The 24,528-nt window shown below is 34.7% G+C and overlaps 4 protein-coding genes across 5 annotated transcripts; 2 read left to right on the top strand and 2 right to left on the bottom strand.

Annotated features, from left to right (window-relative positions):
* Positions 1-1,487: 1,487 nt before the first annotated feature.
* LOC141671717 (uncharacterized) lies at positions 1,488-3,267 on the bottom strand. The gene is made up of 2 exons (XM_074478035.1): positions 2,866-3,267; positions 1,488-1,932 (listed from the first exon to the last, which is right to left on the bottom strand). Exons 1-2 carry the CDS (start codon positions 3,110-3,112, stop codon positions 1,610-1,612), a joined length of 570 nt encoding a protein of 189 aa, XP_074334136.1. The 5' UTR covers positions 3,113-3,267; the 3' UTR covers positions 1,488-1,609.
* A 187-nt stretch (positions 3,268-3,454) lies between these two features.
* Positions 3,455-7,833, top strand: LOC141671716 (uncharacterized). The gene is made up of 2 exons (XM_074478034.1): positions 3,455-6,873; positions 7,188-7,833. Exon 1 carries the CDS (start codon positions 5,730-5,732, stop codon positions 6,789-6,791), a length of 1,062 nt encoding a protein of 353 aa, XP_074334135.1. The 5' UTR covers positions 3,455-5,729; the 3' UTR covers positions 6,792-6,873; positions 7,188-7,833.
* A 3,712-nt stretch (positions 7,834-11,545) lies between these two features.
* On the top strand, positions 11,546-19,847 carry LOC141672895 (small RNA degrading nuclease 5-like). Its single transcript, XM_074479590.1, has 14 exons — positions 11,546-11,799; positions 13,165-13,221; positions 13,311-13,376; positions 13,544-13,677; positions 13,769-13,884; positions 13,971-14,096; positions 14,203-14,273; positions 14,415-14,474; positions 15,013-15,068; positions 16,103-16,163; positions 16,266-16,533; positions 18,185-18,366; positions 18,456-18,751; positions 19,307-19,847. The coding sequence occupies exons 1-14, from the start codon at positions 11,596-11,598 to the stop codon at positions 19,428-19,430; spliced, it is 1,821 nt and encodes a 606-aa protein (XP_074335691.1). The 5' UTR covers positions 11,546-11,595; the 3' UTR covers positions 19,431-19,847.
* A 419-nt stretch (positions 19,848-20,266) lies between these two features.
* LOC141671023 (scarecrow-like protein 1) lies at positions 20,267-23,896 on the bottom strand. 2 transcript variants are annotated; one of them, XM_074477096.1, is made up of 3 exons: positions 23,702-23,896; positions 22,548-22,602; positions 20,267-22,039 (listed from the first exon to the last, which is right to left on the bottom strand). In XM_074477096.1, exon 3 carries the CDS (start codon positions 22,016-22,018, stop codon positions 20,351-20,353), a length of 1,668 nt encoding a protein of 555 aa, XP_074333197.1. In that variant the 5' UTR covers positions 22,019-22,039; positions 22,548-22,602; positions 23,702-23,896; the 3' UTR covers positions 20,267-20,350. The 2 variants fall into 2 exon arrangements, with proteins under 2 accessions (XP_074333197.1, XP_074333196.1); XM_074477095.1 differs by having other exon boundaries at positions 20,267-22,083.
* Between the last annotated feature and the right edge of the window lie 632 nt (positions 23,897-24,528).

The raw sequence follows: 24,528 nt of genomic DNA on the forward strand, positions 1-24,528 counted from the left end.
TTTATAAATTTATAATCATCTCAAAATCACATCCATTCTTTAAAATTACGAGAATGAATTCTGCCCCATAAATTATTCTTGTTTGAATATCAACAGATTCTCGAGTCCAAAAAATACATAATTGTAATTTTTCGGAGGGTAACCAATCAAGGGTGATGACCCTAAATACCCACCACAGAAAACAGATGGCTCAAAATGTTTAAATTCGAAATTGATGACCCAAAATACCCTCCTGACAGGCATGTGATACATGCATATCTAGAAATACGCATTTTTAGAATGCGCATCACGAGATACGTCTGTCTCCCATCCGCATCATGTGATACATGCATATCTAGAAATACGCATTTTTAGAATGCGCATCACGAGATACGTCTGTGTCCCATGCACATCTTTCTTTTATTTCAGTAACAAAAAATTGAAAAAAGTAAAAAAATAAAATAAAACAAGATACACATTTGTGTAATGCGGAACTTTTGTTAAAATTTTTAAAAAAATAAGTCTAGACACGCATACCTGAAATGCGTATCCCTGGATGCGCATTTACCAAATACGTGTCTTTTATAAAATTGAATACTCCTTTTCAAAATGCGTATCCCGTCGGTATTTAGGGCCATACAATTCAGATCTGGGTATTTGGGACTGTTGATGCTGAAATGTGGATATTTTGGGAATTTTCTCGCCAATTAATACCTATTTTCTTAAATATGTATATATATTTATATAAAACACAAAATATATGAAAATATATGAGTGTGTAAAAATTTATGTTATAAGTGAATCTGAATTGAACTAAAACAGTAGCAAAAGCATCGGTAAACAAATAAAAGTAATTTAAATAAGCACATCCCACTAATTGATGGTTATCAGCAAGTCTATTGAAAATTGATGGAGGAAGTGATGAATTAATACTTCATCAATATTTGATGGAGTGAAAACTTCTCCGCAACATCCTACTTTCATACTAGATCATCAATAAAACTCATGAATTGCTTTTTTAATGCTATCCGTGCATATGCTCTCGAGGATTAGCGTACACTTAAGAATATCATTAGTGCCCCTTTTATATGATTAAAAAATATGTTTACAGATTTCAAAAATCGGAACTAATCGATTGATGTATCGATTTGTGATTTATTGGGCGATTTTTGAAAAATAAATACTTTTGACTGATTCATCGGTGATTTTTGAAAAATAGACCGATTTCTATAACATAATAAAAAGGAGTAAATTAGACAATAATAAATTCAATAATTGAAGAACACAAAATTTCAAGCGTTCATACGATCCATCTGTGTTGGATCCTTGGAGGCAATTTACTCTGTTTTGATCCTCATCAAGCAACAAGATTCATGACCAACTCGACAATTTTCAAAAAGGAACACGACCTGAGACGTGAAACTTTAACTTCCTAAAATGTGCATAACTGTACGTTAACCAGTGTTGTACAGCAAAACACCAACCCTATTGTGACCAGAGGATAGGTGTAAAACTAATTGGAACTCAATGGTTTATTTGTTGCAGAAATGATTCTCCAGAAAAGTCATTCTTAATATAATTACATTATACAAACGTAAAAAATTGAGTAGCAATCTTGAATGAGATGAACTCAAGAGCTTGTTATATATTTATCTACTGCATTACAGAGGGTAGACTTGGGAACTGCCCCAATGATGCTCTCTTTTTTCTCTCCATCCTTGAAAAATAAGACTGTAGGGATACTCCTGATTCCATACTTTCCTGCTACATTCGGAGATTCATCGGTGTTGAGCTTGAAACATTTAACCTTTCCAGCATATTCCTTGGCCAAATCGTCGATAATAGGTGCAATCATACGGCATGGTCCGCACCAAGGTGCCCAGAAATCTACTATAACAGGTAGTTCACTTCCAAGAACAAGACTGTCCCATGTAGTTTCAGTTACTACTTGAACTGCAATTTATTGAAGATTTCATATCAGATTTTATCCTAATTTCCTCAGAAATTTCGTGCAGTTGTGGAAACACAATAGAGAAAGCATTACAATATCTATAGCAGAATTCTCAAACAATTTCTACATGAATCAAAATGCCTAGAAAGTCTGTCATGGAATGCTATGTCACCCGGACTCTTCATATTACCTTCGAGTACCCGTGTCGGACACTCGACACTTGTACATGGACACTCGGACGGTCGGACTTGGACACTTTTTTTAGGCCAAAAACATGTATATTTTTCCAAATGTTGCTGAGTCAGATACTTGGACACATATCAATGTCGGACACTTATAGCCGAATTCGAGTAACATAGATGGAATGTATATATGGTAAATTCTCCTTCCATGAAAAGATGTAATCAGGCAAATACTCGGGTTAGCTGGTCAGGTTTAACCGAGGACCGGAAAATTGTGAGAGCCAACTATTTCGTGCCATGAACATAATTATGCAAATACTAAGATTGGCTTGTCAGGTCTGAATGAGAACTGGAAAATTGTGAGAACCATATATTTTGCACTTGAATGCATAGTTCTGAGTTCTGACAACCAATAAACAACATACAAGAAAGTGCAAAACATTTGGTTCTCTGATTCTTATATAGGCCAGATTTTTTATATTCATATTCATATCCATATTATAATTGAGGACATTCTAAACGAAATTGCAACTTCCAGTTGAAAGAAAATTATGTTCCTTTCTATATTGTAGATAAGAACCAAGGTATAGAATAAGTCTTTTTGCTTAAAGAAAATGTATATCAATGCCTGATGGTTGTCGATGCCTAATATTCATAAACATGAAACAAATTATAACTAAACTAATTAGGTTTTATCGATGTACAATTCCTGTTTGTGTGTGTATGCGTGGAGGAGAAAGGAGAGGAATGGACCTGTATCTACAACAGCTTTACAGACAATGCCAAGGGCAGGGCGCCTCAGATTGCGCGAACCAGAAGAAGAAAACGAGACAGCAGCAGCAGTCAATCTGTTGGTGTTACATGAACTTGGAAGAAAATTATTAACCTTCTTATCTTGCATGGAAAAAGGAAATGAATGATGATGAGAGTAGTGCAAAACACTAGCTCTTGCACTAGTACTTGATACCATTGAAGAACTCACTTGGAAACACTTCTCCATACTCTCACTTGGGTAAATAATGAATGGCTTGTTCTTATTCTATCTATACAAAACAAAACAGATGGAGTCCTAAAAGAGTGATAGAGAAGAAGAATAAGAAGGTAGTTTGAATTACTTTTTTATTTCCTTCACATAATTTCTTAAATTTGCTGTATCTTTAAATTTTTTTTGTGAAGTTGTGAAGGGAATAAAGTGGATATGGTGACAAGGTATGTAAGGTGCTTGTGGTGCTGATTTCATGTGGATGATATTATATACAATGCTCATCCTTCCAAGTTAAAGCTTGTCCTCACAAAACTCTTAGATGGGTCAGCACTAGCTTTATGCATTTGATTCTGAAAAAATCTACTTGTTATATTTTCACTCTCACAAGTAGTTTAGTTACTATGCTTCAGAAAGTTCAGTTATTTTAGATCTGTTCAAAAACACTCGACTCTGCCATGCAGGAGCACCTATAAAAACAGTCTCTCTCTCTCTCTCTCTCTCTCTCTCTCTCTCTCTCTCTCTCTCTCTCTCTCTCTCTCTCTCTCTCTCTCTCCCTCTCTCCCTCTCCCTCTCCCTCTCCCTCTCCCTCTCCCTCCCCCTCCCTCTCCCTCTCTCTCCTTCTCCCTCTTCCTCTCTCTCCCCCTCCCTCTTCTACACAGACACTGATCTTTCCTCTCTCTCCCCCCTCCCTCTTTTACACAGACACTGAACTTTGTACCTATTCCAGTTTTAGTTTAAGTAAAATATTAACCGCACATGACACATGATCTCAAGTGTCATATGCCCATTTATAACTCAACATATCGTCATATATGAGTATGAGCTGGTAAACGCTGTTTATGATGATAATGCATTTCCCAGATAATTTACAATTTCAGCTTTTAGAGTAACAATTCAGAGAACTGTGCATCAGATAGGGAGCAGAGTTCTACAGAATGAGGGCTCGATATAATGTCCCATAAATTCACAATGCAGATTCTACAAGCTTTTTAAAAATGCTAAAAAGTACCCTTCATCTAAATTCTGTTTTTGTCAAAATCTTTATCCTAGTAATAGAGCTCATTAAAAATATTCCTGGATTTGAATGGAACCCGAAGTATGAAATACAATTCAGAATACATGAATTGCGCACCTAGCACAAATTTTGAACTTGGCGAACTCTAAATATGAGATGCAGCATCTGTAACTTGTCATAATACTCCACATGAAATGACTATATTACAGCTTTTAACTCGACAAAAGCTGATTAAGACAAGTCTAAACTTATTGAAACCAAATCTTTCATTTATTATTCCTACAGATTTCAGCTGATCTCTTGTTTAAGCTCAAACCCTCTATTGTGTAGCTCCTAGAATTGATGGACCGAATACAAAGAGTCATGAAATTGTATATTTTGAAGTCAGATCAGTTACAAGTGTAGTAAGCTTAAGTGCTCAAATCCTCTATTAAGTAAGCTGACCTCCTTACAATGTTAGGCATCAAAGTGCTTTCAGTTTGGTAATTCTTTTTCATAATGTATAAAATGTACATACACTTATATTCAATACGAACAAACCTGGAAAGGAATAATCCTGAAATTTGCCTGCTGGTGCTTTGGTGAGAGTTGCTTAGTCTTCGATTCATTTTGTGTTTGTATCGTTCACTCTTAAAAGTGCTCCCTGACGTCTGATTCTTGTTTCAATATAATGTTGGAATTCCATTAGTTCAGCTTCTCAGAAACAGAAGTAAAAGTGTGTCCAGGCAGAGTCAAGCTCGTAATCTGACAAGATACTGCTTTCTGGAAAAATGTATCTGAAGCCTCACGAATGACTTGAAGTGCCAGTAAAATTAAATGTCAAACTAATTGTACTTACCAAAACAAACAAAAACATTTTTCGATCAGAGAAGTGAATTGACCATGTCTGATCACAAGTAGTAGATGCTATAATAGAAACATAGCTTCAAATATTGCAAAGTGCTGAGATTCAAAATAACAGAGATATAAGTAGTACATCACAGCTTTCGACATTAGCATCACGTCAGCATTAGTGTATCAGAATCAGGACATATTTGTAAATAGCATTGTTAGTATTTATATAGTTGATATTAGAAAGTTAGTTAGTTAGTTAGATCTGATTTCTCTTTTCTCTGTATAGCTTCAATTGTGTAAATACATTTCAAGCTACTATGTGATCAATAATGGAGTTCATAACAAATCTGAAGCTTCTTGTGTTTAATCACGATTGATAACATGGTATCAGAGCCATACATTCTTGTCATCTTCTTCGTTTTATGTCTTCGCATCGATTCAAGTAAGATCGTTACATAATTTCTTGATCTGATCCTACGATTTGTTTTCATTCTATACAATACTTGTAATCTGTTCGATAATCTGATTGTTGAAGATCTTTGGTGTAATCTGTATGTAATTGTAGTTTTATACTATTTTTTCCGTCTTCGTTTTTGTTTTGAGTTTGTTACTGATTGTACGGAATTCGATTTCAGATCTCTGAAAATTCGATCTAATCGATCTAAGTTTCTCCAAACATCTAAATCAATCGTAAACACTTTTCGAATCATCGTCCTTCTCATTTATCTCATTTATCTGAATCTTACTCTAAAAACAAAACTTGTTTCTCAATTGATTTGACTCATGGCTGCTCAAACTGAGAATCAGATAGAATTGACACAAGATCCTTCTAGTGTGTATTTCTTGCATCCTTCAGATAATACTGGCATGAAACTAGTCAATACACCTTTTGATGGAACTTCTTATGGAAATTGGAAGCGTTCTATGGTCATAGGTCTCACAACGAAGAATAAGATGTCGTTTGTTGACGGAACACTCATTAAACCTGTACTTACAGATCATAAATACAAGTTTTGGTCTCGTTGCAATAGTATGATCACAGGATGGATTATTACTGCTTTAGATCCTCAGATTGCAGCAAGTATACTGTACGTTGATACCGCAAGAGCTATCTGGCTTGATCTTGAAGAGCGCTTTGGTCAAGCATCTTCAGCACAGTTATATGCTTTGGAACAAGGAATTTTTCAGATTTCACAAGATACACTTGCCATTTTTGAATACTATACTCAGTTGAAGAAAATCTGGGATGAGATTGATAATCTCAAACCCTTACCTAAATGTGAATGTGCACAGTGTACTTGCAACATTACTCAGAAGGTTCTCAAGCTTCAACAGGATCAGAGGCTCATGTTTTTTCTTATGAAAATGTCTAATGAATTTGCTAATGTGAGATCTCACATATTGATGATGGACACACTACCTACCCTACAACAGGTCTATCGAATGCTACTCCAGGAACAGAGGCATAAAGAGATTTCTAAGCTAACAGTACAGGAGCCTGTTGCTTTTGCTGGTCAGAATAATTTTAGACAGTTTCCTAACACTGGTTATCAAGGTCTTCCAAAGTTCAATAGAACATTTTCTGCTGGGAAATTCAATTCTGGAACTGGTTCAACAGGTTTTCAGCAAAGGAAAATCAACTATTTTTGTGACCATTGTAAAATTCCAGGTCACAGCAAGGAAAGATGTTTTAAATTGATTGGATATCCACCTGGTTTCAAAACCAATCAGCAGAGGAAATTTGCAGCTTGTACTACAACCGATACAACTGATGAATCCCAGTCTATCAAAGAATCATCTGATAATGGAGATGGATCACAGTCTTCTAACATTTATGTGGAGTAGTATAATCAGCTTATGCAACTTTTGGCTCAGAACAACATTTCTGAACAGGACAATTCTTACTCTGGCAATGCACTTTTGGCAGGTACCTCTTATTGTTTATTGTCCTCATCTCGTGCAAATAATTGGATTATAAACAGTGGGGCTTCTGACCATATGTGTTCTTCCATGAATTTTTTTCACACCATTAAAGAAATTTCTGATAAAAATTTTATAACTATCCCTGATGGAACTAAAGTCCAAGTCATTCATGTTGGAAATATAAAGTTGAACAATCTTATAGAACTTACTGATGTTCTATTCGTCCCTTCTTTCAAATTCAACTTAATTTCAGTTTCTAAACTTGTTCAGAATACTACTCATGTCATTTCTTTTACTTCCGATTCTTGTCTGCTTCAGGAGCATTCAATGAGTCCACCCAAAATTCTTGGTAAAAAGTTTGATGGGCTTTACTTTGTTGATGAGGACTTCTTCTCTCACACTGCTGTTCGACCTTCCTTGTCATGTACACTGAATAGAACTTTATAGTCTATTATTCATCATCAACCTGTAGCTAATGTTGTTGTTAATTCTAAGCTTGATGAAGCTAAATTGTTTCACCTTAGACTTGGGCATTTGCCTTATTCAAAACTCAGTACAATTGTAAAGCACTTAGATATAAATGCTTTATCTGATTGTGTTTGTGCCATTTGTCCTGCTGCAAGACAGCATCGTTTGTCATTTACTTCTAGTGAAATTTATACTTCAAAAATATTTGAACTACTTCATTTAGACGTCTGGGGTCCATATCACTCTGTCACACACAATGGTTGCAAATATTTTTTGACAATCGTTGATGATTTTAGTTGAGCCACCTGGGTGCACCTTATGGAATCTAAACTTGATATTGTTGCTATTCTAAACACTTTTCTTCGATATATTCACACGTAATTTAGTACTAGTGTCAAAATCATTCGTACGGACAATGCACTAGAGCTTTGCCATGGTAAAATTTTAGAACTTTATCAGTCTCATGGGATCTTGCATCAAACTAGTTGTCCTGACACACCCCAACAAAATGGGGTGGTCGAACGTAAACACAAGCATTTGATGGAAACTGCTCGTGCACTGTTTTTTCAATCTAATTTACCTTCTCGTTATTGGGGAGACTGCGTACAATGTGCTGCCTTTCTCATTAATCGAATGCCAGTTAAGAAATTAGGCAATATCACTCCATATGAAATCTTGTTTGATAGTGCACCAGATTACTCTTTACTCCGTTATTTTGGGTGTTTATGCTTTGTTTCCACTTCTAAATAGTCTCGAACCAAACTCGAACCCAGGGCTCATCCATGTGTCTTTCTTGGTTACCCGGCTGCTACCAAGGGATACAAGTTACTCGATTTAGTTACTAATAAAATTATTATTTCTCGAGATGTGAAGTTTCATGAAAAAAAACTTTCCCTTTCATATGACTGCATTGCCTTCCATACCCGTTACTCAATTTTTTCTTCCAGCTCATGTTAATCCTGAGGCCCATCATTGTGTTGATTTACCTGATGTTTTTTATCAATCTCCCTCATCATTTTCTACAAATAATCCATCAGAATCATTTGATACATCTAGTCATTCTCATACTCCACCGGTTATTGAACATGTTGTTAGACGTTCTTCTAGGCAGGTTCATAAGCCGACTCATTTACATGATTATGTTTGTAATCTTGTATCTTTCCAACCTCTTCCAAATGATCACAAAGCTTTTTTATTACACACATCTTCTATAAAAGAACCAACCTCTTATGCACAAGCTTCCCTTGATCCACGTTGGGTTCAAGCTATGAACCTGGAACTTCAAGCATTAGAGAGTAATAATACATGGGATTTAGTAACCTTGCCTCCAAGAAAGAAGCCCATCGGCTGTAAGTGGGTGTTTAAAACTAAACTTAAAGCAGATGGTTCCATTGAGCGTTTTAAAGCACGATTGGTTGCGAAGGGTTTTAATCAAAAGTATGGAATTGACTATCAGGAAATATTTTCTCCAGTTGTAAAAATGGCAACAATCCGCAATATTCTTTCCCTAGCTGCTCACAACAAATGGAAGATATTTCAACTCGACGTTAATAACGCCTTCTTTCATGGTGAGCTCCATGAAAAGGTATACATGGTGGTGCTTGAGGGATTTCCCAACCCTGAGAACAAAGTGTATCATTTGAAGAAATCCATTTATGGTTTAAAGCAGGCCAGTAGAGAGTGGTTTGCAAATCTGTTACATGAGCTCAAATGTCAGGGTTATGTACAATCCAAGAACGACTATTCCTTGTTTACTAAGCGTTCTGGTACTGACATTACAATTGTTGCCGTTTATGTCGACGACATAATAATAACATGTACTAATCTTGATACCATTACGACTTTCAAGGAACATCTTCACAAGTGTTTTGGAATTAAAGATCTTGGCTACTTACATTTTTTTTTTGGTCTTTGAGGTTGGCTACACTGAGTCTGGTATAACTCTGACTCAAGCTAAATTTACTAAAGAGTTAATGGCTGATTCTGGTCTTACTAGCTTCAAGAAAGTATCTACTCCTTTACCATTAAACTTGAAGTTATCAGCTGACACAGGGGATCTTTATGTTGATCCAGTGCTTAACAGAACTCTCGTTGGCAAACTTAATTTTTTAACCAACACAAGACCTGATCTATCTTATTCTGTGCAAACACTTAGTCAGTTCATGCATTTACCACGATCACATCATTTTGAAGTTTTGGAGCATGTCCTACACTATGTGGCTTGTACAGCTGGCCAAGGAATTGTCCTTAATGGATCAAATGCTTTAACTCTCAAGGCCTATTCTGATTCTAATTGGGCTGCTTGTCCCAATACTAGAAGATCTGTATCTGGTTATTTACTTCTTCTCGGTTCATCTCCCATCAGCTGGAAATCTAAGAAACAGACAACTGTTTCAAAATCCTCTTCTGAAGCTGAATATCGGGCGATGGCTGCAGCTGCTTCTGAGGTTGCTTGGTTAGTGCGTTTACTTGATGACATTGGCATTACTAATCTGCAACCCATCACCCTATTCTGTGACAACCAGTCTGCTATGCACATTGCCACGAATCCAGTTTTCCACGAGAGAACAAAACATATCGATATTGATTGCCATTTTACCAGGGATAAAGTGCTTGAAGGACTCATTCAATTATCATATTTGCCCACTAATGATCAATTAGCCGATTTGTTTACCAAGATTCTTCCATCTCCTCAGTTTAATATGTTAAAGTCCAAGCTTGGCATGAGTTTCCCCATCCCTAGCTTGAGGGGGGTTGCTGAGATTCAAAATAACAGAGATATAAGTAGTACATCACAGCTTTCGACATCAGCATCACATCAGCATTAGTGTATCAGAATCAGGACATATTTGTAAATAGCATTGTTAGTATTTATGTAGTTGATATTAGAAAGTTAGTTAGTTAGTTAGATCTGATTTCTATTTTCTCTGTATAGCTTCAATTGTATAAATACATTTCAAGCTACTATGTGATCAATAATGGAGTTCATAACAAGTCTGAAACTTCTTGTGTTTAATCACGATTGATAACAAAACAAATAGATCATAATCAACTAAAAACAATTTTGCACTCCACGGAAGGCAAGACTTAAATATGCAAGTTATTCAAAACACCCTGTTTGTTTGAGCTGTAATGCTGATCAACTGCAAATTGTATGTCGTTCATTAAACGTTCGATCATGGCGATCTTAAGCACGACAATATATAGTTACACTATCTCTGAACTGATTTGATAACTGCGATTCCTATTTCATCAAACTTGTAGTTTTACTCGTTCTTACAGTATCAGTCAGAAAAGAGAAGTGGTACATGATACGAGGGTGTACCCTCTGCGAAAGGTGTTTTTTCGTAGAAAAAGGTTGGAAATAAGAATGGTATGGGCTTGGGGTTGGATCTTCAATCTTGGATGTATCATTTGAGCATATTATTTAAAATATTTAGAGAAATTACTAAAAAAATTATTTTTTTTTACAATTTTGCTATTTATTTAAAATGTTTATAAAAATACGATTTTCAATTTTTTTACGTGTTTTTTAAAAATTGTAATTATTTTTTATTACATTCAAGTTTGATTTTGGTGTTACCCTATTGCAAAATTGTATTTGTAATTGTTATTTTAAAAATCTATTCTTGTCAATAAAAAATTTAAAAAATGAAAAATTACTACTTTTTATAAAAACCTCAAATATTTTTGAGAAATTAATTTAAATATTGATTTAATTATCATTATTTAATAATTTTGAGTCATTGATTTAGTTTATATCAGATATGTGTATTAATAATATAAATAAAGATAAAAATAATAGAAATAAAATTGGTTTCACACAGGACTCAGTCTCGTATCCACCTTAGGGATAAAAACATGAAAAATGATAAATGTAATTATTTTTTTAAAAAAAAAAATAAACAAAATTAACAATTCTGAAATGATTATTTATTTTTATTTTTTTAAATTTACTAACCAAAATAACCATTCCCAAATGATTATTAACTTTTATTTTTTTCAATTTATTAACTTTTTTACGAAATGGTAGCGCATTTTATAACATTATATATGTGTATTTTATTATTTTGCATAAAAACTAGTGGGACAAATAAATAAAAAAAATAACCATAATTTTAATATTTTGATAGTTAAATCGAAAATAACATATATAAAATTATTATATTATTATATTTCAGCTTCTTCTTTTTCATACTTCCCGAACAGGCTCGCTTACAGGAGGCCCAAAAACAATCTGTGCTGTATTGGAGGCTGAATGACCACTGTGGTGGCCACTTGTAATAATACCTATAATTATTATTTTCACAGGCCAAAACCCTTCACAACCTCCAAGTTTTGTGCACATATACATACAGATTTTATGTTCCAAAACATGAGTTCAAACAACATCAAGTGCCAAAGCTCCCATGAAACAGATGGAGACATAAATAACCCATATCTCAATATTTATGGCCCTGAGGTTGTTTTCTCTCCTTTCTTGCAACCCCTTTTTGTTTTTTTGTTTAATTCATATGTTTTCTTGGTTTTCTTGATTTTCTTGCTTCATATATATACACTGTGTTTGTGTGTGTGTGTGTTTTTAATTGTTAATGCTTGTATGATTAAATGTGTAACTGGTAATGGTGTGTTTTGTGATTGTTGTATTAATGATGAGGAAAATGCGATGGTGGTACTAATGCTAGGAAGGATTAAGTTGAATAAAGATAGGATTTTTTTTATTATTTTATTTTGGGGAGGGGGGGGGGTTAGGATTTGAGAAGAGGGAAACTGAGTTTTGGAAAGTATTTCGCAGAATGGGGAAATAAAGGAAAGATACCTGACTAAATTACGATGTGGTAACAAGTTACTTGGTGGTGACCCTAAATGTCACTTTGGGTTAAAAAATGGTCCAAAATGTCACTTCTAAAAATAATGTCCCAAAATGTCACTTACATCGTGTAGCGTTTAAACAAAAAGCCCAAAACGCTACATCATGTTACTTTTTTTATTTTAATGTGCAAAACGTGACAGAGAGTAGAGTTTTGACACCAAAACGCTACATGATATAGCGTTTTGCATCATAACGGTACATGAAGTAACGTTATGGCTCTAAAAAAATTAAAAAAGGGAAGCAAAACGCTACATCGTGTAGGCGCTACACGATGTAACATAGTGAAGTGATATTTTGGGCCATAATTTCCAGAAGTGACATTTTGGACCATTTTTCACCCCAAAGTGACATTTTGGTCCATTTCTCCAAGTTACACGATATGAAAAGATGGCCCAAAATATTGTATATAATGCTTTTGTTGAAAAAAAACGGCGGTACATTGTGGGATATATGAACACATTTGTAACATGCGGATTGCATTAGTATTTACAAACTTATTTTTGGATTATGGTATTTTAAGCCTATCTTTCCCTTTATGTGGTAATTTTTCCAACACCTGAAAAGAATGATGTTACTTGCCATAGATTTTTCTTCAGCCGCATTGTAAAAAAATTGTGTAATATTTGGATGGGGATTATGCAATAGCAACAAGCTATCATTAGCCATTTGCCAGTTTAGTTCGCCATTAATGTTACTATTTCGGGTTTTCTAGTTACAAGTAGATTTCTTGTGTTCTGCCCTTGCAAAGAAAATTAGGGATTTACAGTTTACATATGTAGTGCTAGATAATGCTTCTTGGAAACCACACTGTCAAAAAACCTGATATTTCTTTCTGTTTTAGATTTACCTGTGAATTTAACCTATACGACATTATTGTAGTGGACAGTTACAATCATGTAGCCTTTCATGCTTGTTACACCTTAGTATAATGCTTTACTTGTCGATATGGCGCAGGCAAAAGCAGATGTTGTCTTTAAGCTTCCAGAGGCAGACTCCACTTTGAACTTCCAAGTAGGTTTTATGACAATAGATATCGCATTTCATTCAGTTATCTGAAGTTGGAGCATTTTTTAATTTATCTTTTTTGTATTATGTCATAGGACATGCAAGGACTTGTCACCTGGGTGCTAGCTGAAGGATTCATGCCGTCCTGGATTTTCATTAAAGTAAATAATTACGCACAAATCATTTTTTTATATCTTTTTTATTACTAAAAAAAATTGATATAACCATTTCTTTGTTTGAGAAGGATTTGTCTTTTTCAGATTCGCATGTGCATATCATATATAATTTTTGCGGTGTGTGTAATGCTGAATTGTCTTTCGATATGCAGAACAAACCCCTGATTCCCAAAGTTGTTATGCTTTATGTACCTGGCCTTGACGCAGGTCTTTACTTGTCACAGTCTAAGGTACTCCACAGTTTCAAAGAGTACTGTGGCGTTCCAAGAGCAGTGTCAGCTCTAAGGTTGGTGACATTTATGTTTTCTAGCAGAAAATTGGATTCATGTGTTGCATTTCTTGAAAGTTTATTCTTCTGGTTTTTTGTTTGTTGATAGCTGTGTAGCAGATGGTATACAGACTATAGATGCTCTTCTTACATGCAAGGTGAAAAGAAAAAGGGATTTTGCTCAGCCTATTTGCAAACCTGTTCAGAATCAGAGTTCTGATCAAGGTATACGCCAGCTATAAAGTTGTAGACTTGTAGAGTAGTGCTTTCTGGATTAAAAGAAGTAAAATAGTAAACTATTTTCGATGCAGGGACCTGTGATTCTGTTTTAGATCTATCCTTTGGTGATCTCCCGAAAGATTTACCATTTCCCCTGTCATATTACACACTCACAGAGACCGAACTAGAACAAAATGGTTACTTCCGTAGTCAACCAGGTGACAATATATATAGTACACCCTTTCCTTTTTATTTTTTATTCCCTTCACCTTTAAGTTGTTTGGTTGTCCTTGATAAAGCTAATGAGATACATCGTTGGTGCAGATTTTGTTTCAACTCTTCCGTCTCCTTCAGGAGCTCCTACCCACGAAATATTGGCGCTTGATTGTGAAATGGTAAGGCAGGGTTCAGACGTTCAGTGTTGTTCGATGTTTCTGGACAATTTCTGGAAGTGCCATATCATTATTATCTGTATATTATATTTCTTTTCAAATGTTGAAGTTATGCTGTATATTCGTTCTTCTTTGTTCTTTCAGTGTATCACTAAAGAGGGATTTGAGCTCACGAGATTGACAGTGGTGGATATTAAGGGACAGGTAATTTTTTAAAAATCTTTTGCTTCTTTTATAGAAAGTAACATAGGAAATATATTCAATTTTAATGTCTTTTGATTCTCCATGGCTTACAAACTTGCACTTTTGTCGCTTCCCTTTTTACTGGTTCTACATATTCAATTTCAATATATGACCTTCATTAACCCCAAGGGTATGACCCTCCTTTTGCTCTACTTTTGTGTAAAGATTCCAACCATTTTGCTATGTATGAAATGTGTAACATGAACTTTGGTGTAATTTTATTCCTCTGTATTAATTAATGACGTTTATACCCATATACTCATTAATTAAACCAAATTCATTCCCCTTATATGTCCCAACAATTTACCCCTCTGTAATTAGATTCATAAATTATTAATTTAATAAGTATAAATAAATAAATTTAGAAATCTATTAAATTTTATGAGTTCAACTTCCAAGATAAATGAATAGATATAATTGTTTTAGTTTATTGGTGAACATAGCTAGTAACACATGTTCAATTGTTTTACTATATATTTTCTGGTTATATCTTTGACAGGTGTTACTGGATAAATTGGTAAAACCATCGAACCCGATTACTAATTACAATACCAGGTACGTATTCTGAAACTTAGATATATGCCTGCATATAAATTATGCTGTTTCTGTTAGATTGTTACCTATATCAAGTGCTTTCAGTTTTTGCCTGCTATGTGAAATGTTTAGATCTGTTATTACAAGTTCTAAAATTTCATCTGAAGGAAAATTAGAGGTTCACTGCAGGATGGAGATAAGAGGACATTAGATAGGAAAAGTGAAGTGTTGAAATAAGATTGTGAAAGTTGTAAAAGACATGTCTAGGAGAATGGAATGAGTAAACAGTGGGAGGAGGAGGTAACGAATTATAGGAATATTTGTGGAATGAGCTTAAGGAAGGATAATATGCCTACATTGTAATAAATAGCCCCTATTAAATCAATATGTCTTTATGCGATTTAATTTAATTATATTTTAACCGAATCAATTTCGGCATTGTTTCTCTCGCTGAATGCAAGTGATTGCTGCATAAAAGTCTGCAAGTTTTTAAATCTCAAAAGCTAAAGCACTGATTTTTCTTTTTCTAAGCATAAAATAGCTGCAATTATAGGGGCAAGACCTATGCAAGGAAATGAATTATGCATTGTAAACTTGTGCCCTGGACCAACTAACCGATGAAGGATGTTAAATTCACCTCCACCTACTTGGGTTGATGTCTTCATTGAGCCTGCAATTAAACAAACCCCAGGTGGCATGCTTGCGGCTCGGTCGAGTTTTGAACTATTTGCGACACCCCAACCCCGGATTGTATGTCAACACACCATAGACCGATCCCAAGTTTACTATCTTATTTAAAATTAGTAGACTTAAGTTGTAGACATAGGCTTATAAAGATTTTCAAATTTAACCAACCTAACCCATGTGGGATATAACAATAAAAGATTTAATATAACATCTAAGACCAACTCTGCAAACTGAACACTCATGCAAATCTACCTTCTGAGAACAAAGCCTTAGCCCGCTGGGCTTGCAACTTTGTTTAGACATGCCAAATTTGATTGTATGAGAAAGGCACTGTTATATGGTGGCTGAGACTTTACTTGATTGTGCAGGTACAGTGGCATCACACCTGAAATGTTGGATCCAGTGACTACTACCCTTGAAGATATTCAGGTGCACATTAAGCCTATCTTTTTTCGGTTATAACACGTATCAAATTTCTAACTTGCATAATCTATGTGCCTTTGGTGCATACATACCACATACTATTTGCAGGAAGAATTTTTACAACTGGTTCACGCAGAAACAATTTTGGTTGGGCATTCATTGGAGAATGATTTGTTAGCACTAAAGATATCTCATCGTCTAGTGATTGATACATCAGTTTTGTACAAGCATTCACGTGGTGGCACCTATAAATTGTCACTTCGTATGCTCACTCGAAAGTATTTAGATAGAGAGATACAAGAATCAAGAAATGGACATGATAGTATTGAAGATGCAAAAGCTACTTTGGAACTAGCGTTATTGAAAATAAGACATGGTAAGTGTTTATATTTATTTTAACAACTCACTCTTGATATTAGATTTTTTCAATATTAAGGGCATTAAAATATTGCCTTTAAAATATTATTAACTTTCTAGATTAAGTTAGGTTTATTTCTTTTTATTTTTTCTTTTCCCTGTTGTTGGAGTTTAGACAAGGATGAACTGCTTAAAATATGATAAATCTGGTACCTAAATTTTGTCACTTGTGCTCTCCGATGCAATCGAAAATGGATAAGAATATAAAGTCATCTTAGCTTAGTCAACATTTTGGTATGCTCAAAAAATTCAAATGGTATGCTTCCCCGAAAATGGTTACCTGTAAATTGTAACGCATATATATTTAGTGGTTTATTTTCAAAGCAAAGTCACTCACTGTCTGGAATGTTATGTATACTTTTTTTTTCTTTTTTCTTTTTAAATTTCGGTTCATAATTAATAGTAGAATGTAATTCTTTTAATGAACTTTGAGCATAAACTTTAGTTGTCATGCTATTAACTTCTCTTAACATTTTTAGTTGGTTTCCGAAGAATCATGTTTACAACATTTACCCGCATTTCTGTGTATTTACTATTCATCATTCTTATAAAATTTGGAATTCCGATATTCACATTGAGTAAAGGAATGTTTATCAGAGTCCTGTTCAATTATTTCTCATTTTACGTAATTCCCTTTTACTTCAGTAAAGGAGATGTGAGACAGTGGGAGCAAGCAATTTTGTCGTGATCCTCTTCTCCGCAAGATGCTTTCATCTGGAGATAATAAGTTTATTATAAATTATGATGACATTGGGATTCTCTTTTGAAGAGGCATCTGTTCTTATTCTTAATATCATCCAACCCAATATTAGAGGGAGTTTTTATTAAATTTAGGCTTAATTATAACTTAACCCTTAAAGTATGACACACTGTACACATAAACCCTTAAAGCAAACAGTTGTATATTTTAACCCTTCAAGTATGACACACTGTACAAATTTTTTTGTTCAAGGGTTCATGTGTACATCAGGTTATACTTTAAGGGCTAAATTATAATTAAGCCTTAAATTTAATACAGAACTTATATAAAAATTTATGAAACTATATTTTTTAATATTTTTTACAGATACAAAATTAACTCCTCCATCTGGTTAAATGGTAACAGTAACTAGGAATATGGAAAAAAGAGTAAACCACAATCTTTGTTTCTTTCGACTGCTTGGATCTAGGTCGACAAAAAAGCCCCATTCATATAATTTCTATGTGGATTTCAGTAAATATATATATTAACAATTAACATAGTTAGGTATATTGATTCTAGGCAGCATAATATGTTTGTGATCTTCAACTTGTTCCAGTGTAATTGTAAAAAAGGATCAATCCTCCGGGAGAAAACCAGATGAAATTTTTCATCATATCACTTGAAAGTGTATTATTTTGTCCGGATCAACGGACAATGCTTCGTTTAATTCTGTAACCATTATTCTATGTTTGCTCTATTGATCATTGTTTTTTTTAATTTTCATCATGGGAAATGAGTATTGATGTTTTTTATATTAAGGAAGCCTTTAATGCCATTGCTTATCTTAAGACTCTGGTTTTACTGGAAATTATGTGACGTAGTAACTTAATTTCTGTTGCTTTTGTCTGGCTCTGCTGCTTCTACTTAGGTCCTGAATTCGGTGCACCTCCTTCATTCACGCGAAAGAAACTACTTACGGTGTTAGGTGAATGCGGCAAAACATCGTCTGTTATTGACAACATATCTGTTGTGAAGCGGTATGCATCTGAGTCCTCCAATGCAATTCCAGTATCATCTGATGATGAAGCTCTAATAAAAGCCAAAAAAGAGGTACTCTGAATATTCATTTTCTGTAAAATCTTGAGAGAGTAGGTGGGAATATGTATAATCAGTATTGCAACTTGCTCTTTTACTCACAGGTGAAGAATGAAAAGGTGCATTTTGTATGGGCACAATTCTCAGAATTAAATGCCTTTCTAAAGAAGCAAGCAGAGGATGATGCTAAATTGAAGGAAAAACTTGCAGAGATGGTAGCTTTAATTACTTGTACCAAGTTGTCTAGAGGAAGAAAAACCATCAAGTGCAAGATTACCTCTGAATTGAAGGACATCCTTCATCAATTAAATACCCGTGTCAAAGCTTTGTACACCAGTTTACCTACAAATACCATGCTAATCATTTGCACTGGTCACGGGGACACTGCAGTTGTCCAGAGGTACGCATATCATTAAACCTCCGTATTTTTTCAAAACTTACCCACCGATTTTTTTTATCTTCATATATGCGTTAACAAAAGTGGTCTGATATCCTCCAGGCTCCAGCGGTGTAGTAAGATAACATATTACAAGTAGTGATAAACATATTGATTTCACATAAAAGTATCTTGTATAAATTTAAATTCATACAGACGATACCTGACCGAGTGGTGATCGATTTGACATATAAGTATCTTGTTTAATTTAAAGTTTAGAGGCTATGAGCAAATTCTCCTAAATTGCCTGTACAGGTATTCTTGATCATGCATTTGAATGCTATAAGGCTTGTTATAGCTAAATTGGTTAATTTATTTATTTTAATTAATTTAGACCATTGGGGGTTGGTCTAAATTGTTTGTAATCATTATACTTTTCGAAACCCTGTAACTGGAAATTCGTAAACTCAACACGGTGTGTTTACGTGTTCCAAAGAAGATTGATTTTCCTTCCAGTGGTATTCCTCTTAAAATTTATTTAGCTACATTATAATTTTTCATTTCTTTTATCATTTGAAGATTGAGGAGAATGCTGACTCAGCAAGTGGAAACTGCTACAAACCGGGAACACATAATCAAAGTTTTGGAAGAGCTGCAAGCCCAAGCTGAAGTAGGGTTGTGTTTTGTTGGAGTGAAGCACTAAAATACGATGATCTGACCGCTTGTTTACTTGAACACCAAAGCTTTTACAAGGCTGAGCATTCTGACACAGTGGAAAGTATAATTTTGAAGGTGCAAAAATTCTGACACTTGAGAAAAGGAACTATTCTGTTATAATCCACCGCCCTGGTTTCTTGTCATCCCCACACCTTGGATCCAAGAATGACTGGAGAAGCAGCAGTCGGAATCTACATTAAGGTTACTATTGCTGTGCTGAGAAATTTAAAGGCCGTTTTTACTGCTATATAGAATATATAGGTATTGAAAGACCACAAATGTATAGGTACTTCATATGCTAATTCAACTACAGTTATATTTTTACTAATGTGTAAAAAAAAATCCGTGTATGAACTGAGGATGCACTGGTGATGAACCATAAATTAAAATGAAATATTTAGCATTTGTTTGATTTCTAGTTGATACAATTCTGAATGTCGGAAAAAAATAAAATCAAATTGATTAATTTTCATGCCATTTCCCTCCGGATCTACATGCATGTACCGTATAAAAGCGTTTATCAAGGTTCATATGATTGATTTTGTAAAGGTAATTTTTTTATTTGATCAAATATTAGCTTCAAATACTAGTTATCTATAAATGCTCTGTATTTTAGTATTTTTTGGAAAGAAAATGTTCAATAATTTAAATTATTTAAGATTTATCATGCTTGTCACATACTTTTCCCCATATATTAACAGGATGTTGCATTCATCATACAGAAATATACGAACTCAATGTTTTCCCAGTGAAACTAAAATTCTACACTAGCACAGGTTAAGAGCATGGTCATTCTCAAATATAATGTGTAAACAGGCAGCCTAATATTAACATATGTATCATTATGAAGGCAAACAAGGTTCAAATAAATCACACACTCAGTTATAAGAGTTTACAATAAGCCCATTACTTCCATGCAGAAGCAACAATCAAGATTCTGTCTAGCCACCCAAAATGAAGTGCATTTATCTCCTCCTTAACCTTGAATCTATCGCTATACCTCTTTATAAGTTCTCGAATTGAGACATTGACACTTGGACCAATAGGACAAGCTTCAAAACCAGCCATCATCATCCTCGCTCTCCATTTTCCAGCAACTTCATAGCGCTCTATCCTTTCCTCCCCTTCACATGCAACGACATTAACTATGTCACGTGCCAAACACTGTTTTTCGACATTCATCCTGTCCTGACTATCTCTTGGAAGAGTTGCATCTAGGGAGTCGAAGATGGCATAATAGTAATTGTAGGCTTCGACAAACCGTGGTAGGAATGGAGCAGTGTTGGTATTTACATCCTGTTCGACAACGGTTACAAGTTTTGGGTTCATGCTCTTAACCATCCTCAGAAGTTGATCTCTTTGGTTTACAGTTGAGACGCTCTCATCGGGCATGTGGTGCAGCTGGAAAGCAAAGTTCACAATCAATGCTTCATCAGGATGATGGTCCAGGATTGCAGGAGTTACTGCCTCTGTATTGGCTACCACAGCTTGGAACTCAAACGGCACTTCAAGTGCTTCAGCAAGTTGCTCCAGCCTTTGCCCAATGAGTTTAAGGCTTCCAGTTGCACGTTGCAAAGATTCAGGGTCGTCAACACCAGTTAATCTCAAAAGAGGCAGCTTCCCACGATAATTAGCAAGTGTTTGCAATAGAGTAATGTATTGACTTCCTTGGTTTATATCAAAATCTATTATGTGTACTTTGCTTTCATTTTCAAGAGCCTCTATGATTGCTCCATTTGCTGCCATAAATCCAAACCTAAAACAAGGGCATACCTCAAAGAGTACTTGCATGGCTGAAAGACGATCTAAAGACGGGGCTTCTTTGCATTTAAGAGCTTTATAAAGACCTTTTCCAGAGGTAGCCATTCGAGCTGCAAGAGCCTCCACCATGTATGCTGCAATTCTTTCAGAAGGTTCACCTTGAATTGAGACTCTCTGTCGTAGCTCATCTATCATGGTGGATGCATTCTCGACATTTCCGTTTGAAATTGTGACAGCACAGTCAAAAAGCAATTGCTTCGGACTATCATGTGGAATCATGGCTATTTCTTTGCTGCTGATGTTACTTATGTTAGATTCTAAAGAAGAAGATTCTTTTGGTGAGTCATTGATTGGTACATTGTGGACAGGGTTTGCCCATCCACTCTCAATTTCCATGCTCTGATTAGGACCAAACGTTGAATCATCTTCGTCATTTTCATCAAGAAGTTCCCTCTCCAGCTCCTGCAGCTTTAATCTCATCTGATCTTCATCAAAGTCCATTGCTTCTGTAAAATGACTTTCCAAGTAGTCTGACTGATAGTTGGACAGAGAAGAATCAAAATTTCTAGTGGCCGCATCAGGAGAGTTAGATAACCGTTGGGCTTCCACTAGCTGGACAACTTCACTGGATGGGGAGTCAAGTATGTAGTTTGGATCGTAACTCTCGGTGCTGTCAGATCCAGTCCCATAAAGGATCTTAGGTTTGTTAGAACTGACAATAGATGCAGACAAGCCAGATATCTTTTTGCTTCCAGATAGTGAGTAATGCTTACGATTTCCGTATGATGATGAAGAAGAACCAACTAAAGACATGTTTGACAAACAACTACAGATCTGTAAAGAAGTTGAACACAATTTCATTTAGTAGATGCATTGCCCTGAAAGAGAAGGCGAGGATGAAGAAGAAACGGAAATGGTTCTGGCCCAAAATTCAGTAAGAAATATCAGTGGAGCAATCAATTCAATTAGAACGTACACTGTACTATCATATTGGAGATTTTAAATTAAGCCAGTAAATCAAAATGATAAAAGTTCAGACAATATTGTACCTATGTTGGAGTCACTACCACCTTAAATAATGTGCATTTTAACATGCAGTTTTTTTTTCCAACAAGTTATAAATAGATGCAAATGGAAAGCAATGCCTGCATTACTACAAAAAATTCTCTTTTTCTGTACATTGCTGCAAAATTTCCAACACACAAATGACAAATTCGTACCAAAGAATCAAGATACCGTTGATTTCAGCAAGAAGAAACTAAAGCTACCTCTTTAAAGATAAATTCAAGTTTAGGTAATCATAAGAAAAATGGAATTATAATAAACTAAGTGGAAAACAAACCTGGTTTGCGAATTCACAGCTGATCAAAGTATTAATTATCCTTAGTCTGGGCTATCTGTAATGGCATCAAAGAGGCAGTATCAATTAAAGAGTAAAAGTTCGAACGACAACCTCCACCTGTGTCAATTCAAGTACTAGTTCTAGGCAGACTTAATTATTTGAAGTGCTGGAATACAAGTTGCCTAATAAAATAGAACCCAAACACAAAAGGTAAGATATCCATGAACGTCTTCTAGCCAATTTGACCCAGCTATCCACTACGAGCATCTCTGACAACAACGGTCACTTGGCTCTCTAGATTAATATATATTATATAATATTAATGAACTATATTTAACAATTTTGGAAAATGTGTGGGTTCCTCAAGAACTAGCTATCCCACTCTTTTTATTCAAAAAATTGATGAGGAAGTGAGCAGTTGGTTCCAGAAGATGCAGAGAAGAAGAAAACAAAGCAAACTAAAATCAGGTAAACCTGACAGAGAAGAGAACTGGAGAGGCTGTTGGAGTTGCTATACTATCTGATCGTTTCAAGGTCTACATGTATTCCATTTCCATATTGTCATTAACTTGACAATGTTTACACTCTTCGACCAGAATAATCAATTAAGTATTAGTTCCCTGAATCTACACACAGAAGTTGGAAACAAACGCAATTCGGATTAATTTACTACCCATTAGACATGCCTAACCATCAAGAAAAGAATTTCAAGTTTGAGAATGATAGGTCCTCATCACACCCTTCGGGGAGCTGAGACGTTTAGCTCGACTACCGTATTCCAAATCCCAAGTATCCGAATCAGACACATACTTAGGATTTGGAGTAGGTAGTCGAGATGAACGTTTCAGCTCCCTGTGACCACCTGAAGGTTGTGATGAAGACCTATTAGAGAAACTGGGTTTCCATTAGATTACACCATCTATAATTTAAGAAAGCTCACCCTATAAATATAATCATGTGTCAGAGTCAAACCAAATAAACTCACAAGTAAAATCAATCAAAAATGCTTAAATCAATAAATCAATCAATATTCATATTAATAGCATCAACATATGTATCTAAACAAATACACAGATTAAAAACCACAAACTAAAACTATGTATCTAAAGTTCTTGATATAAAGAATCACAAAACAAAACAAAACTAAACAATACCTGAAGAATCACAATCAAAACTAGAATCAACTGATAACTTGAAGAAACAGATAACTAGACTATATAGGCTTTATGTCAAAGCTCAAAACCCTGAAAACAAGTAAGAAGATAAACAAAAGCTTAGGTTTAAGACAAGAACAAAAGTTAAGGTTCTGACTAGTTTGTACCTAAAGTCAATAAAAGAACTAAAAAGATACAATCTTTCTAGATTTTTTACACTAAAGAATTGGTTTATGAGGTTAAGATGGTAAAAGAGTACAACTTAAGAAAACAAAGACCAACAACAAGTCCAACAAGAAAACACCATTTAAAACACAAAAATATGTGTTTTTTTAGTAGTGTTATAGATTTCAGAAATCGGAATTATTAGGTTGAGGTACCAATTTACGATTTATAGGATGATTTTTAAAAAATTGGATGATTAATCGGCGATTTATTGGAAATCAGTCAAATCAGACAAATATTTTTAACCGATTTTTTAGCAATTTATCGGCGATTTTTGAAAAATCGACCGATTTTTATAACAGAGGTTTTTAGTCTTAATCAGATATAATTGCAAGATTTTCAGCTACCCCATAGTACAATTATATAAAAATAAAATGTTAAAATATTTTATCAACACCAAACATCCATGTCACCTTTGCATTATTATTAATATTTTAAGTCCACTTTATTATAAGGATAAGAACGTGGAAATGAATTTATAAATTATAACTCAGGGTGAGCTTGTTTTTACTGTATTTTCTTACATACTTTTTGTATAAGCCTAACTCAAGTAGTGAAGCAGTTTCACCCACTCATTTCACTGTTAGTGACGGAATATTAGG

Source organism: Apium graveolens, chromosome 7 (genome assembly GCF_009905375.1).
Source record: "Apium graveolens cultivar Ventura chromosome 7, ASM990537v1, whole genome shotgun sequence".
Classification (NCBI taxonomy): Eukaryota; Viridiplantae; Streptophyta; class Magnoliopsida; order Apiales; family Apiaceae; genus Apium; species Apium graveolens.